Below are 17,548 nucleotides of genomic sequence, written 5' to 3' on the forward strand. Positions count from 1 at the left end.
ATATATATATATATATATATATATATATATATATGCATACATACATACATATATATATATATATATACACACAGAGGCTATATCAACCCTTCAAGCAGGTTTCGCAGGTTTATACATATATATATATATATATATATATATATATATTGTATATATATATATATACACACACACACACACACACACACACACACACACACATACATACATACATACATACATACATACATATATATATATATATATATATATATATATATATATAAGGTCAGGAAAAAACAGAGAGGCTGTTTTCATCCCTCATCATATGTATATGATCAACCCCGCCCACCTCAACCTCCGCATGTCCCAAATTCCAAGCTGCTGTTTTGAGGCATGTTAAAAAAAATAATGCACTTTGTGACTTCAATAATAAATATGGCAGTGCCATGTTGGCATTTTTTCCCATAACTTGAGTTGATTTATTTTGGAAAACCTTGTTACATTGTTTAATGCATCCAGCGGGGCATCACAACAAAATTAGGCATAATAATGTGTTAATTCCACGACTGTATATATCGGTATCGGTTGATATCGGAATCGGTAATTAAGAGTTGGACAATATCAGAATATCGGATATCGGCAAAAAAAACATTATCGGACATCTCTAGTTTTGAATATCATTTTTTTATCTTGATAGATTGAAAATGAACACCAATGAGTTTACTGATGAACATTATCACATAATTTATTCAGAAAGTATAAATAACAACAAATAAAGTTAGATTACTATTAACTGCAACATGTAAGTGTAAAAAAAAACAAAATAAAAAAACATTATGATTTGAACATTTTCAGAATGTGCTTGTTCTATTTTTAAACAAAGAAAACAATCTGAAGTCTTCACTTTTAAGTTATCGTGCCATGATTTTACCAGTCCGGCCCACTTGGGAAAATTAGTTTGACACCCCTGATTTATAGGCTCTGGAAAGAAGAGCAAATGGTTATCTGGGTAAATACACACCTGCAACCCAGATAGCCACAGCCAGCAAGGCTAACAACAGAAAAGACCCGGCTGACCCTCCGTAACACTGGGCGTTACTTTTACAGCATCCCCTCCTCCTGCTTCTGTGGGCTACACATGGAAACAAAAATCGGACCTGTTTTTTGATTTGCCTGAAGATTAGCATATGAAAATAAAGGAGACTCACGCGTGTTCAGCTGCGCTACTTGGGTAGCTGCCACAGGCGGCGCATACTGGGGGACATAATGCTGGTTGGCGACGGTGTGGCCCGGCCCCACGCCATACACCACCTCTTCATAGGACTTGAGGGGGGGCTGGGCATGCACAGCGATTGAGTAGTAAGGAGGAGGGGACTCGTTCTGCAGAAATAAAAACATATGATTATTTTGTGGTACAGTAGCTGTTTCCTAAAAACCCAATGTGGTTTGTTACTGGCAGAACTATTACACATCACCATCAGCAATTTTGCAATCAATATGCATAAAAGAAACAATTATTAAGCCACATTGTCTTTTATGCAAGACAAACATCAAGCCCACAGGCCACACCCAGGTAAGTACTTTAAAGAAAATTGTTTCCTCATTTTCAGGACACGTTTGACGTCAAAGCTGTCGAGGTGCAAGTATTGGAATTAAGCTTTAACAATGGCAGGACAAGGAAGCCTTTTTGGTGGTGACTCACTAAAAGGTAATGCAACTAGTCAAACAGTGAAGAAAAGAAAGAATGATAATGTAAGAAAAAAAAAATCTAATATTTTTAATTTGAATTGAACTGTATGATTCCTGTATTCTAATCAGTGGCCTAGTGGTTAGAGTGTTTGCCCTGAGATCTGTAGGTTGTGAGTTCAAACCTCGGCCGAGTCATACCAAAGACTATAAAAATGGGACCCATTACCTCCCTGCTTGGCACTCAGCATCAAGGGTTGGAATTGGGGGTTAAATCACCAAAAATGATTCCCGGGCACGGCCACCCCTGCTGCTCACTGCTCCCCTCACCTTCCAGGGGGTGAACAAGGGGATGGGTCAAATGCAGAGGACAAATTTCACCACACCGAGTGTGTGTGTGTGACAATCATTGGTACTCTAACTTAACTTTAAAATGTCCCTCATGGTGTAATGTACAATGGTCTGCTCTTTAAGGCAGAGCATTTAAAAGCGCATCCGGCGTAAAAAAACAACAACATTCAAGTCATCCGAGTCAAAACCATTAATGCAGGGGTGTCAAACTCATTTTAGATCGGGGGCCACATGGAGAAAAATCTACCCCCAAGTGGGCCGGACTGGTCATATCACAGCACGATCACTTAAAAATAAAGATAACTTCAGATTGTTTTCTTTGTTTAAAAATAGAACAAGCACATTCTGAAATTGTAGAAATCATAAAGTTTTTGCTGTTTTTTTTTACAATTACATGTTGCGGGTAATGGTATTTATTCTTTGTTTGTCGTTGTTTATATTTTCTGAATAATTTATGAGATAATATTCATCAGTCAACTCATTGGTTGACTCTTCACACATGACTGCATAGCCTCTTCAACATCCAATCTCACTGTCAAATATGCCGACGACCCCACGGTACTTGGGCTCATCAGGAACAATGATGAGACAGCATACAATGCAGAGGTCCAACAGCTGGCTTCATGGTGTGCTAACAATAACTTGGTTCTTAACACTAGCAAAACCAAATAACTAATTGTAGACTTCACTGATGAGAGTATTTGGTGAACATTGTTTTGTCCTACTAATTTCGGCGGTCCTTGAACTCACCATAGTGTGGACTGTGACGCAACAGTTTGTTTACATGTAAAATCTTCCACTCCTTCTCTGTCTGATGTTGTCCACCAAATGTTTTATGCTGTGCGTGAATGCACAAAGGTGCACTTTGTTGATGTTATTGACTTGTTGGAGTGCTAATCAGGCATATTTGGTCAGTGCATGACTGCAAGCTAATCAATGCTAACATGCTATTTAGCCCAGCTGTATGGACATATTGCATCATTATGCCTCATTTGTAGGTATATTTGAACTCATTTTATTTCATTTATTTATGTCCTCTGTGTATTTAATTTATATTTGCATGTCTCATGACACATTATCTGTATGTAATATTGGCTGCATTTCTGATAGTTGTTTGTGTGCCATGTTGTTCCAGACCACAGCAAACATTACTTAGCTTGCCAAAGATTGTAATAAATCTACTAAAAGAAGACATCCTTCTGTTTCCTTAAACTTGGACACACACATCTATACCTTTGGCTATTAAATACCAGCTATTTCCAGGAGTTATCTCACCTTTTGAGTAGCCCCTGATTTACTAATGGTTTCTAATGTTGTAAAAATGTGTAAAATAAATATTACATTTCAACATTTCTGTCAACGAAGATTTGCTTCAGCCTGCGACACATAGTCATTTTGATAGTAGGCTAATGTAGCTAATATAGACACTTACATCATGTGTTGTCTTCATTATAAAACGTATATAAAACTTTTAAAGTCATTTTGATTGTAGGCTAATACAGCTAATATAGACACTTACGTTGTCTTTATTATAAGACTTATATACGGCTTTTCATTTTTTGCGGCTCCTGACAGATTTATTTTTTGTATTTTTGGTCCTATATGGCTCTTCCAACATTTTGGGTTACCGACCCCTGACTTAGACAAAGTTTATTGACATCAAGTATTCACTATTTACTTCATTACGTGTTGTAAAAATAGTCAGTGACACTCCATTTGTGTTATTAGTCTCAACTGGAGTTAACCCAGGGGTGTCAAACTGAAATACAGAGTGGGCCAAAATTGAAAACTGAACAAAGCCGCAGGCCAAGGTTGAACAAATTAACCTTTTAATAGGGACCCAAACAAGTTTTGCATTTAGTATTGAACAAGCAAGGCTTATATAACTTTATAGTGACATGCAAAATCCAGTTTCAAATAATAATAATAATAATTAAAAAATATCAATGGCATATCAAATGCAATTTAAATAAAACATTGAATGCCTCTTTTCTATTTGCAGCCTTCTGAGGTAAATATCAACATTAACTTTTTCCACAAGCTAATACATTTGAAAATAAAATCACAATGAATAAACCAACCATTCAGGACTTTAAACTGCTCAGTTTGCAACACACTGATCTAATCTGATATGCCCAAGCCAGATACCTGCCATCTTTTTTTGGATGCTAGTTCAATAATGTCGGGGCTCAGGCTTTGAGCTGAGGCAACCTTCATTATCGAACGAAGGTGTTCATCAGTCATTATATAGTCCGCCGGGACCACAGTCTTGGGGGCGTGTCTTAAAGGCACTACCTTTAACGTCGACTACAAGCTGTCGTCACGTCTGCCTTTCATCCATTCTAAAAACATGCCGGTCCAATCACAAAATATGTGCGCCGTCTGTATGCACAAACATGTGAATGCAAGCATACTTAATCAACAGGGATACAGGTTACACTGAGGGTGCCCATATAAACAACTTTTACACTGTTAGAAATATGCGCCACACTGTGTGAACCCACACCAAACAAGAATGACAAACACATTTCAGGAGAACATCCGCACCGTAACACAACATAAACACAACAGAACAAATACCCAGAACCCTTTGCAGCACTAACCCCCCCCCCTGGGTATTTGTTCTTTTGTGTTTATGTTGTGTTACTGTGCGGATGTTCTTCCAAAATGTGTTTGTCATTTTTGTTTGGTGTGGATTCACAGTGTGGTGTATATTTCTAACAGTGTAAAAGTTGTTTATACGGGCACCCTCAGTGTAACCTGTATCGCTGTTGATTAAGTATGCGTTGCATTCACGTGCGTGTGTATGCAGAAGCCGCACATATCATGGGGCTGGGCCAGCACTCGTTGGACTGGATGAAAAGCAGACGTGACTATTATTGGGAGGGGCAGTGAAATTGGTAGTCTCCCTGGAGGGTTGGCAAGTATGAGTATTAGTGGTGAATGAGGTGTTACCGCGGCACCGCCGCTATATATAATCGGCGGGCCAGCTCCAGTGTTAATTTGATATCGCCTCAAGGGCCAAGTGAAATTACACGGCGGGCCAAATTTGGCCCACGGGCCAGAGTTTGACACCCATGAGTTAACCCAATGCTACTGCTAACAAGCTAACGCTAAATCCGATGTGTCCGTGTTGTCGCAGAGAGACAAACATTGAAATGTATTCTTTATAAATTGTTATTTACAGGTAAAATGGACCATAAGGACTCGCCTGAATTCATCATTTACTGAGGGGACGACTTTGTCACTGTTACACACTGTGGACACAAGCCTGACTTTTTATGAACAATTTGGTACACTTAGTGAAGTGAATTATATTTATAGCGCTTTTACATAGTGACTCAAAGGACTTTTACATAGTGACTCAAAGGACTTTTACATAGTGAAACCCAATATATAAGTTACATTTAAACCAGTGTGGGTGGCACTGGGAGCAGGTGGGTAAAGTGTCTTGCCCAAGGACACAACGGCAGAGACGAGGATGGCGGAAGCGGGGATCGAACCTGAAACCCTCAAGTCGCTGGCACGGCCACTCTACCAACCGAGCAATACCGCCCCAAGTTTATAGATCAAATTGCTTTGTATTTAATTTACTTACACTTAAGTAAAAACATATTTAACTTAATTGTGTCTGTTTATTTACATGGTATGAATGTAGAAAGATACTGAACCACTTCGCCATACCTCATCAGACTGATTTGTGGAAACTACCCTAAACTGTGGAATGCGGTGGAACCACAAATTGCACACTTCAACAGGAAACTGAAACTAAAGATTCTAGGAATTTAAAAGTTCCTGTATTTTTGGTGGTATAAGGCCTCTCATCTCAGTGTGCACACTATGCGGCTTTCTCTCATAGTATCTCCTATAATGCCGTTTCTGTTATTTGGCAGAGTTTTTATTGACTGGCATGCACACACAGGTAATATAGCAAGTGCACATACAAAGTGGAATGAAATGAATCAACAGTACAACAGTGCCATCTATTGGAAAAACTACTGCAAAAGAACAGGTTATGAGACCATGCAGATCGTCGCTACAAAGCTGTTGTGCACGGACTTTGTGTGAAGATAAACGATATTGTGGGAACTCACAATGGATGATAAGCTGTTTATTGACAGACAGAGCGACCAGAGAACTGGGCAACATGGAAGTTTCAGATGGAACACTTGCTAAAGGCTAAAGGACTATGGGGCATGCTAATGGAGACGGAGACGCTAGCCGCAGATACTAACGCAAGACGGAGTACATCGCACTCAGTCAAGCCGCTCAAGAAGGAATCTGGCTGAAAAGATTACAGAGTGATCTTGGAGTGAAAACCATGTCCACAGTGATTCTGGAAGACAACCAAGGAGCCATCGCAATCGCGAAGAATCCTGTGAACCACTCCTGGACCAAACACATAGACATTCACTATCACTACATCCGTGAATGTGTGCAGAATGGACAAATGGAACTGCAATATTGTCCAACAAATGACATGAGAGCGGATATTTTTTACCAAACCACTGCCTGGACAGAAGTTTGAATATCTCCGGGGAGAGATTGGACGTTTCCCTATTTAGATAAAGTGGTTAGTTGTGCTTAACAGGTGTACGCCGAACGCTGCCTGATCAAAGCAAGTCTTAAAAGAAAAACTTTTTTTTGTTGTTGTTTGACATATTATTGTGAAGGCACGGCTCTGAAAAATTATTTAAAGGGACTTGATGTCATTGAAAAACTAAGTGGGAGTGTTTTAACAATTTCGCATTTAGGAACTTCATTCAATTCTTCAATCAGGAACGAACAAAAATGAAGGCATTTTTTTTAATGCACATATTCATCAAGTGTTAAAAATGATTAAAAAAAATAGGCACACATACTGTAAAGACACATTTACCGGCTGTCATGCACATTTTGTCCAAGACAGGAAAAGACAGCAACGACATGATGACTAGCACATGACACCTATATATCTTTTAAATCTGCACACTTTGCACGTTGACTTCATGTTGTTTCCTAGACATGAAGTCCAGGAAACAACATGAATGTTTTTAGGTACTTGTTCGTGACACACAACACACTCACGCATGTGAACGCGGGGTATGGAGTCAATTAACCCAGTTTGCCATGGTATGCTTTGAATTTTGGACCCCCGTGCGACTGATTTTGACACCCATTAGACACTCTGTGGCAACAGTGGAAAAAAAATGTATTGTGAAATATATTGCTAAGAAAAATAATATTAATAGTTACAAACTTAGAACATGAATGCCATTCAAAGTATACATGTTCTGGTATTTTTTTAAATAGTGAAATAAAAACAAAAAACATTAAAACCTTAAAAAAATATTTTTAAATAACTAACTGAACAAGTGGAGTGTCTTTTAACAACAAACATTATTTGAGCAACATGCCTTTGTTTTAAGCAGCCCTCCCATTTTCTGTGTGTTTATAGACTCCCCTGACACTATAGCTCTTATCAGTGAATTTTCTAAACTTTCATCAATAACCCATGCCTCCTATAGCAGGATTTTAATAACTGGTGATTTGAATTTACATGTCGATCCAGAGAGCTTTTAAGCGTTTTACATTGATTTGATTTTAAGCAGAATGTCACAGGCGACTCACAACAGGGGACATTCCCTGGACCTGGTCATAAGCCATGGCCTGTCCATTGGCGTGTCCTCTGTTGTTGACCTGGCTGTGTCTCACCACTATTGTGTGTTTATTAATATAACATCAGTCTCAACCATCATCAAGAATCCTCTTCTCCTATCCGTGAAATTGCAAAAAGCCGCTGCCTGACCAGGGCTCAGAAAATCAGTAGAGACTCCTCTCACCCCCACCAAGGACTGTTTTCACTGCTGGACTCTTGAAAGAGGTTCCGCAGCCTCCGTAGCAGAACCTCCAGGTTCTGTAACAGCCAGGCCATAAGACTCTTGAACGCATCATAATAATCCCCTCAATTCCCCCCAAAAGCGGATTTACTCACTGGACTATAAAGACAATATAACACACATCCGTAAACGTGGATGCATACGCAAAAGTGCACTATATTTATCTGTACAGTAATCTATTTATTTATATCTGCACCTTCTTTTGTAAATGCAAAACTCTGCACCTTATTGCTCTTTTATACTGCACTACCACGAGCTAATGCAACAACATTTTGTTCTTATCTGTACTGTAAAGTTCAAATTTTGATGACAATAAAGGAAGTTTAAGTCTAAGTCTAAGTCTAAACCAGCAGGGAGCCCCGGCGAGAACAGTGAGGAAACACTAATTTATTGAGATTTTACAGAACGCTCATTTAAACACTAAACTAAAATCTACTCTCGACTCAGTAGCTCCACTTGTAGCAAAAACAATCAAAACAAAACCTACACCTCCGTGGAGAAACAACGAGGAAACTCGTCAATTGAAAATAAATTGCAAGAGTGCAGAAAGTAAATGGAGGAAATGTAAATTAACTATACGTTATCAGATTTTACGTCAACAACCCAAAACCTACAATAGCTCAGTCAAACAGGCTAGAATTGACCATTACTCACAACTCATCACAGACCATAAAAGCATAAAATCTCTAATTTGGCTATTTTAACAAGTAAACATTTTAATAAACCTTTTAAAACATCGTCAGACACCCCTTGCAAGAACTTTGCAGACCACTTCAGAACCAAGATCAAAGACATTAGATCTGGTCTCCAAACACAGCAACTTTTATTTGCTGACACACCTGATCAGGAAACACTGGAGAGTTTTGTTCCTGGTTGATGCAAGAACACTTGGTCGAGTTATCTCCCAAGTACACCCAACATCCTGTTTTCTAGGTCTAATTCCTCCATTACTTTTTGTAAATCATTGTATGGATTCTTTGAGGAACAGCTTTTAGCTATTACGAACTGCTCTCTTCAGTTGGGGTTTTCCCTGCCGCCTTTAAAGCAGCGGTAGTGAGGCCCCTTCTGAAGAAGAGCAGTTTGGACTCAAACGTTTTAATAACTATTGAGCTGTGTCCAACTCACAGTCCTTAAGTAAAATGTTAGTTCAACTGGTTTCAAACCATTTTTGAAAGACATCAGTCTGGTTTTAGGATGAACCACATTACTGGGAAAGCACTTTTAAAGATTGTTAATGACATCAGGTGGAATTTAGATAATAAAAATCTCAGTGTTGGTTGTGCTGGATCTAAGCGCTGCTTTTGACAGACCATTACAATTCATTTAATAGATTTCGACACCTGGTAGGCCTCTTTGGTACAGTTTTTAACTGGCTCCGCTCTAATCTCACAGACAGATGTTTTTATGTAAGTATGGATGCATGTTCCTCAGGAACCCATGAGATAAAATGTGGGGTTCCTCAAAGCTCAATTTTAGGTCCCATTCTTTTTTATCTTTATATGCTGCCTCTCAAGGACGTCATTAGGAGACACGGACAAAGGACCAATAGATACCCTTTTTAACAGCATTGTAGACATCAAGTCATGGATGGCAGTAAATTTGGTACAGCTCAACCAGGACAAAACGGAGGTTTTAGTTATAGGCCCTGAAGACCAGAGGGAGAAACGTTTACCAAAATTACAAGATTTTAAACCGACGCAATCTATAAAAAATCTGGTCGTAATTTTTGACTCGGAGCTGGCTTTCATCCCACATATTAAAAACATTGCACAATTAGGTTTTTATAATTTTAATAACACAGCCAGAGAGCGCCCGTTTTCTCTCTCGGGCCAACACGCAGGTGCTAATGCATGCTTTTATTTCCTGTCGTTTAGACTATTGTAATGCCTCGCTCTATGGCCTTCCAAAAATAAAACCAGAAATGTACAATTATTACAAAACTCAACTGCACACATGCTGACAAGGACCAGAGGGCGGGAGCACATTACACCAGTTTTAAAGTTGCTGCATTGGCTCTTACGGTTTTTTTTGTATTATTTATTGTGTTGTTTTTTACCTTAATTATTAATATTGCTACTATTATTCTCTGAATAATTTCTATTAACTTATATTATATCTTATTTTTACGTATATTTTGTCGTATGTTTAGACAATTTTTTTGATGGCGTTAATTTCAGTTATGCTCCAGTGTGGACGCCGCAAAACTGACGTTTTTCCTCAAATTCTCGGTGCCATGCCATGTTATATTTTGTTATTGTCAATAGTGTGTGTGTGTTTTTTTCTCCTTCTTTTTTTTGTACAGCACTTTGTGTTTGCCACTAGCTTGTGTATGAAAAATGCTATATAAATAAAGTTTGATGTGATTTGATATCTCTATTTTAGTCCTTTTAATCTCTTGTAACTGTCAACCCAAATAACTTAAAAATGTCTTTGTTCATTGTTGAACATACGGTCACAGTTGTTTCACTTAGTTTTGAGGGCTGAAACTGAAGGTGCAAGTGCACCCGGAAGCAGAATGACATGCGACTAAACGTGTTTTGTTGCTGCATCGTGACTTTGCAGATTGACTCCTGACAGAAACCAGATTTTCGGGATGAGTACTTTATAGCGCTTTAAAAACAATCATTCAATAGTAGAACGCTACTGCAGTACAAAGTAAAAGAACGTTTGAGTTTGTGATCATACGTTTCCACACATAAAAAATGTAGACAATAAGGGGAAGTTAGAAAGTATTAATCCTTTTAACAAAAGGTTCCACGGACAGTTGGTCAGGTTTCGCTACACGCCTGCAGACAACAATAATTGAGGTAAAAATGGCCGGTTTATCATATTTCCCAGCTATTTTGTACGCGGATCGTTTTGCATGATCCTATTGTCAAGGACAATTACTGTCAAATGTCAATTCTATGGGTTTTCACATCATTTAGAAGGGGTACAGTACATAAAATAAATCGCATATCTAATTTCACAGCCTCGTGGGAGTTAGCTGAGAATGATCATCACAGCTAATTAAATTATAATCATAAATAAATACATTTTGTTCTCCATAGTATTTCTATGATCTGTACCACATGTTATCTTATTTTATATAATTCACGAGACAATTACCAGGACTTCAGTGAGGAATTTGTAACTTTTTCATAGTGTAGATATTAATTAAAATGTTCTAAAAGACATAGGAACCCCCCTATACATACTGTGTGTATTAGCATGAATTGATTAACGTGGACCCCAACTTAAACAAGTTGAAAAACGTATTCGGGTGTTACCATTTAGTGGTCAATTGTACGGAACTGTGCAATCTACTAATAAAAGTTTCAATCAATCAAAAAAAAGCATTCACATACAAAGACACAACAGCAAAAAAAAATTACAAAAAATTACGAGCAAGTGTTACGTAATTGCTGTGACGCGGAGAAGGGGTCTGATTAAAAAAGGTCTGCCTGTAAAAAGAAAAGGGTCAGATTTAGCGGTATAAAATAACATTTTACCGTAAAGATTAACAATGGCTCCATTTTTCAATTCACAGTAATGCACTGGAAAAACAATAACCATAGATTTTATGGTAAAAAGCTGGCAGCTCAATTGCCAGAATTTTAAAGTCAAAATACAAGTGCTGCTGTACTTTAATGCAATGTAAAAACAATGACAGTAAATGTTACATTAAACAAAAACTGGAAGCCCAGTGGTCAGTATTTTAAATGAACAAAGATACATTTACTCAATTTACAGTGATGCACTGTAGAAACAATGGCTGTAGACTTTAAGGTAAAACACAAGCAGCCCCTTTGCCAGTATTTTACAATAAAAATACCCAATGTACCCTTTTTCAATTTACAGTAATGAACTGTAAAAAAAAAATTAACTGTAGATTTTATAGTAAATTCATGCAGCTCAGTCACCAGAATTTAACATGAAAACAACAATGGTACTGTTTTTATATCTAGAGTAATGCACAATGACCATAGATTTTACAGTAAAAAAAAAAAAAAACTGGCCGCCCACCGAAATTTCATCGTAAAAATAACAACGGTTCTGTAAAAAGAACGACCTGAGATTCGATAGTAAAAAAACTGGCAGCTCTGCCATTTACAGTAACTACAGCAAAAACAACAATCGTAGATTAAACGGTAAAAAAAAAGGCAGATTTATCTCCAGAATTTCACTTTAGAAAACAAATGGTGCTGTTTTTCAATTTACAGCAACGCACTGTAAAAACGACGATCATAGATAAGACGGTAAAAAACAACAACCTGGCAGCTCGGCTCAGTCCCCAGAATTTTACAGTCAAAATTAAAGTGGTACTGTTTTTTCAATTTACAGTGACGCACTGTAAAAACCAATAGCAGAATCTTACTGTAAAAATAATAATGGTAGCTTTTTCTAATTCACGGTAAAAAGCGCTGTAAATTTTACAGTAAAATTCCGTTTTTTACTGTAAAATTCAACACATTTATTTTTAACAGTGTACTCATTTCCTGACATACTGAATTGAGTGTACTCATGTAATGTTATTGGTAAATATATTGTAAACAACTAATAAGATCATGACCAGTATCACCTCACTAATAAATAGTTCCATGGTTTATGTTATTTTATATAAACAACACAAGTAATAAACAATAGTACCAGTGTAACATTTTCAAATACTGGATGTTATATTTACTAGTGTATGTATAGTTCATCATCCGGGGAAAATGTATCATCTCACTCTCCTTGTTTAAACATTGTGATTATATGTCGCTCAAAACTCTTCAATATTTGGAATAAAGAAGGAGTAATCCAAGGGAACAAAGAGAAGAAGGAAGAAGAAACCATTAGGGAACAAAACAAACAAAGAACTTACCGGGTCAATCTTTGCCATCGGAATAATTGTAACACCGCAGAGTGTGGAGATCGGAGGTGAGATTATGTGGGCGGAGCCTGTTCTCTTACAGTCCAAAACCCATTAACATACTAATGGGAACCGATTGCTTCACTTTTTTCCATTGCTGTCATTGTCAGAAGTCAGACCGGATTCACAAACTACCTAAAGACCTCCCTCGACTGCATCGATCGTTCTCTAAGCCCAGAGAGGCGGGCGTGCCCCCGTGGGCCAATTTACACACCTGTCGGACTGGTTTCATTGCAACCAAGACCGCCAAAGCTGGTTGAGCTCTGCAAAGCGCTATTGTGTTCTTCAAACCACACCAGCTTAAGGACAAGACCTCCGGTCTTAAATTATTCTTAAGTTATATCAGCATGAGGTAATTATTAGATGACACATATTTAAGATAAGCTATAGGAAAATAAACAGACATTCAGGTTAATGGGTGTTTCCTAGTTTTACAGCCATTGCGAGTGGTATAAATTCCACCCAGAAGGGCGCAGCATAACTGTGACAGTGAGGAGGCTGTGTGCTGTTCGAGTCTGTGGGACCCGTTTTAATTTTTTATTAGAAGAAAAATGATACAATTAATAAATGTTTCAAACTGAGACTCACTGACTTTGGCTCATTTTCTGTGAAGAACATATATCAGAATACATATTTAATGACCACACACCATACACACCTTTTCTATTACATATAAGATATCCGGGTCCACTGGACCCGGGGCTAATAGAAGTGTGGAAATTGATGTTCTGTGTACCACACACACACACACACACACACACACACACACAACACAGCAGGCCTAGACAGGAGGAGGACAGAGTGTAGGTACACAGAACATCAGAGGGTCAATTGTGCGAGAAAATGAGAGCAGACAGTGTTGACAAACAATGTTGCAACCTTGTGTGGGAACCGCAGGTGCAGAAACACAAAAGAAGAATCCCTGTGGGATGCGGAAACCGGCAGAGAAATTTTCCGTGCAACGTTCATATTGTTGTTACTCAGCCAGCGTTTGTGGGTCTGATGGACTGGCAAGTGTTTGATTGTGAGGCATTAAAAGCCACAAAATGTACGGATTTTGTGGCTTTTAATGCCTCACAATCAAACACTTTTATGTTAAAATACTGAACAGATGTTTATTGGGATAAGGTAAACATCTTTTCAGTATTTTAACATAAAAGTGTTTGATCGTGAGTAGGGATGTCCGATAATGGCTTTTTGCCGATATCCGATATATTTCGATATTGTCCAACTCTTTAATTACCGATATCAACCGATATATGCAGTCGTGGAATTAACACATTATTATGCCTAATTTGGACAAACAGGTATGGTGAAGATAAGGTACTTTAAAAAAAAATTAATAAAATAAGAAATAAATTAAAAACATTTTCTTGAATAAAAAAGAAAGTAAAACAATATAAAAACAGTTACATAGAAACTAGTAATGAATGAAAATGAGTAAAATTAACTGTTAAAGGTTAGTACTATTAGTGGACCAGCAGCACGCACAATCAAGTGTGCTTACGGACTGTATCCCTTGCAGACTGTATTGATGTATATTGATATATAATGTAGGAAGCAGAATATTAATAACAGAAAGAAACAACCCTTTTGTGTGAATGAGTGTAAATGGGGGAGGGAGGTTTTTTGGGTTGGTGCACTAATTGTAAGTGTATCTTGTGTTTTTTTATGTTGATTTAATTAAAAAAACAAACAAAACAAAAAAAAACGATACCGATAATAAAAAAAACGATACCGATAATTTCCGATATTACATTTTAACGCATTTATCGGCAGGCCGATATTATCGGACATCTCTAATTGTGAGGCATTAAAAACCACAAAATGCAACAGGTCCATCAGACCCACAAACACTGGCTGAGTAACAACAATATGAACATTACACAAGGGTTAAGTAAAAATATATCGAGATGTACTTTTTCGTCCATATCGCCCAGCTCTAACTAGTAGTGTTCCTCAAAGTTCTATATTAGGTCCTCTCTTCTTCTTTTTTTTTTTTTTATTTGCGCTATTCACAAGTTATGTACGCTAACTTGTGAGGGACTCACATTTTTGCGGCAGATTCTTTAAAAAAACTGTCATAGAGATGATTTTTGATGAAACAAATACAGCAAAATTAAATGTCTAATGTAGAGCTCTGACACTGATGTTGTGGCCTCTCCTACGCTGTTTCGCTTTCACTTTCACAGTGTTTCTACATGTGTGCGGACTTAGTCGTTTGTTTTTTTTTTAAATGTCATGTGGCCAGAAAAATACAGAAGGTGTTAAACTGAAGGGGAAACTGAGGCTGAAGACATTTAATGTAAAAACACGTTCTCAGAATTTAAGAAGTGGAAAGAGCTCAAATGTACTCAAGTAAAAGTAAAGTTATTTGCTGAAAGTATAAGTACACGTCCGAAAATAAACTGATTTAAAATGTACTCAGAGTGAACATCATGTTATTTTAAAGGGGAACTGCACTTTTGGGGGGGAATTTTGCCTGTCAGTGACAGTCCCTATGTGAAACAAGAACAAGAACCGGTGTACTAATAAAAGGGAAATGTGTTAAAGCAGAGGTACTGTAATAAAGCTCAACACCCTAAAACAGAGGTCCCCAACCTTTTTTGCACCACGGACTGGTTTAATGTCGGCATTATTTTCAGGGACCGGCTTACCACTTGTGAAAAATGCAACTGACTATAACGCTGAATTAGTGGGAGCCTTGGGCTTGTTTCTTTGCAATGAAATACTGATGGAAATCACCCTTTGGCTACAATCTGTCACATTTATATTTGATATTAATGTGCCTTGTATCATGTCACAAAGTTATAACAAAATGGTAACTTCCTATGAGGAGTTTTATTGTACATCTATAAACAAGCTCATTGGTGTGTCTAGTGCACAGGTTTCAAACTCAAGGCCCGTGGGCCAGATCTGCTCCTCTACGTCATTTTATATGGCCCGCAAAAGCTTGGAAATAATATGTGTCAATGATATACCTTATATTTTCTTTCTTTACTTTCTTATTTTCTTACTAAAGGTTTTAGGTTAACCCAAATGGGTGAAATTACGTAATCTCCCACAGCACACCAGACTGTATCTCATGGCACACTGCTGTGCCGCGGCACAGTGGTTGAAAAACACTGGTCTAAAGAGACAAGCTTCTCCAAGGGGCCGTTTTCCGCCTGCCGCTAGTTTTTGACTTGTCTCCATTCAATAGCGTAACATTAGTTCTGGACTATAAAAGGTGCAGGGGACTAAAACCCATACTTGCCAACCCTCCCGGATTTTCCGGGAGACTCCCAAAATTCAGCGCCTCTCCCGAAAACCTCCCGGGACAAATTTCTCCCGAAAATCTCCCGAAATTCAGGCGGACTTGGACCTGAGTCCGCTAACTCACAATATAAACAGCGTACCTGCCCAGTCACGTCATAACTGTAGAATGATCGAGGGCGAGTTCTTGGTTTCTTATGTGGGTTTATTGTTAGGCAGTTTCATTAACGTCCTCCCAGCGCGGCAACAACACACAACAACAGCAGTCACGTTTTTGTCTACCGTAAAGCAGTTTGTCTGCCGTAAACAGCAATGTTGTGACACTCTTAAACAGGACAATACTGCCATCTAGTGCATTTGATGAAAGCACTTTTGTGCGTGCCACACAGCAATGCATCATCAGAGAGGGTGTTCAGCATGGTTTGAAAAATAGTGACAGAGAATAGAACAAGGATGGACAATTCAAACCTTAACTCAACAATGAGTAGATGAGTGTTATGTGTGTGTATATGCGTAAATAAATGAACACTGAAATTCAAGTATTTATTTTATATATATATATATATATATATATATATATATATATATAAAAAATCAAATAAATATATAATTATAGATAGAATTCACTGAAAGTCAAGTATTTCTTATATATATATATATATATATATATATATATATATATATATATATATATATATAAGAAATACTTGACAAAATACTAAGTCAAGTATTTCATATATTTATATATATATATATATATATATAAGAAATACGTGACTTTCAGTGAATTCTAGCTATAAGAATATATTTATTTTATTATATATATATATATATATATATATATATATATATATATATGAAATACTTGACTTGGTGAATTCTAGCTGTAAATATACTCCTCCCCTCTTAACCACGCGCCCAACCACGCCCCCGCCCCCGCCCCGCCACCCACCTCCCGAAATCGGAGGTCTCAAGGTTGGAAAGTATGCTAAAACCTCCCCCCAAAATTGCATCCATATATACAATATTTCTGCTTTGAAAGTTTGTTTTTATTTTTAAAAAGCATGTCACATGTTAAAAAGGTGGTGTTTTGAGGGGGCCAAGCACGGATTAAATTGATTTAAATTAATTTCAATGGGCGACGCTGATTTCAGATACAACTGTTTTGAGTTACGAGCTTGGTTACAGAACCAATTGAGCTTGTAAGTCGAGGTACTATTGTACTCATTTTACAAATTTCCTTGTAGAAATCAGTGGCAGTGATGCTATTAAAAATGACCAGTAAGTTAAAAAAGACTGAAAATGTACGACATTACACCACGCTTAAGTATTTAAGTTCATATGATGACGTATGTGAAATAAAAAAATATACATAAAATATATACATACATTGTCAGAATAATTGTATCTAAGTTATCACACAACTTTGTGGTACGTTGAGTTCAGCTCGCCCTGCGAGGGGACAAAAGCTGTCTTTGATCCTACCAAGCAAAAGGCTTGT

At 37.5% G+C, this 17,548-nt stretch overlaps 1 protein-coding gene across 1 annotated transcript in view; it reads right to left on the minus strand.

Moving 5' to 3' along the window:
- The window catches only part of tmprss13a (transmembrane serine protease 13a), a 38,724-nt gene extending 25,802 nt beyond the window's left edge, over positions 1–12,922 (minus strand). Inside the window, exons 1-3 of the mRNA XM_061972097.2 lie at positions 12,745–12,922; positions 1,191–1,362; positions 1,004–1,114 (exon numbers count right to left, since the gene is read on the minus strand). Coding sequence (XP_061828081.1) covers positions 1,004–1,114; positions 1,191–1,362; positions 12,745–12,762 — 301 coding nt within the window. The 5' untranslated portion in view covers positions 12,763–12,922. The remainder of the gene's footprint in view (positions 1–1,003; positions 1,115–1,190; positions 1,363–12,744) is intronic.
- Positions 12,923–17,548: the final 4,626 nt, after the last annotated feature.

The sequence above is a fragment of the Nerophis lumbriciformis genome, linkage group LG17, assembly GCF_033978685.3.
Source record: "Nerophis lumbriciformis linkage group LG17, RoL_Nlum_v2.1, whole genome shotgun sequence".
In the NCBI taxonomy this organism is placed as follows: domain Eukaryota; kingdom Metazoa; phylum Chordata; class Actinopteri; order Syngnathiformes; family Syngnathidae; genus Nerophis; species Nerophis lumbriciformis.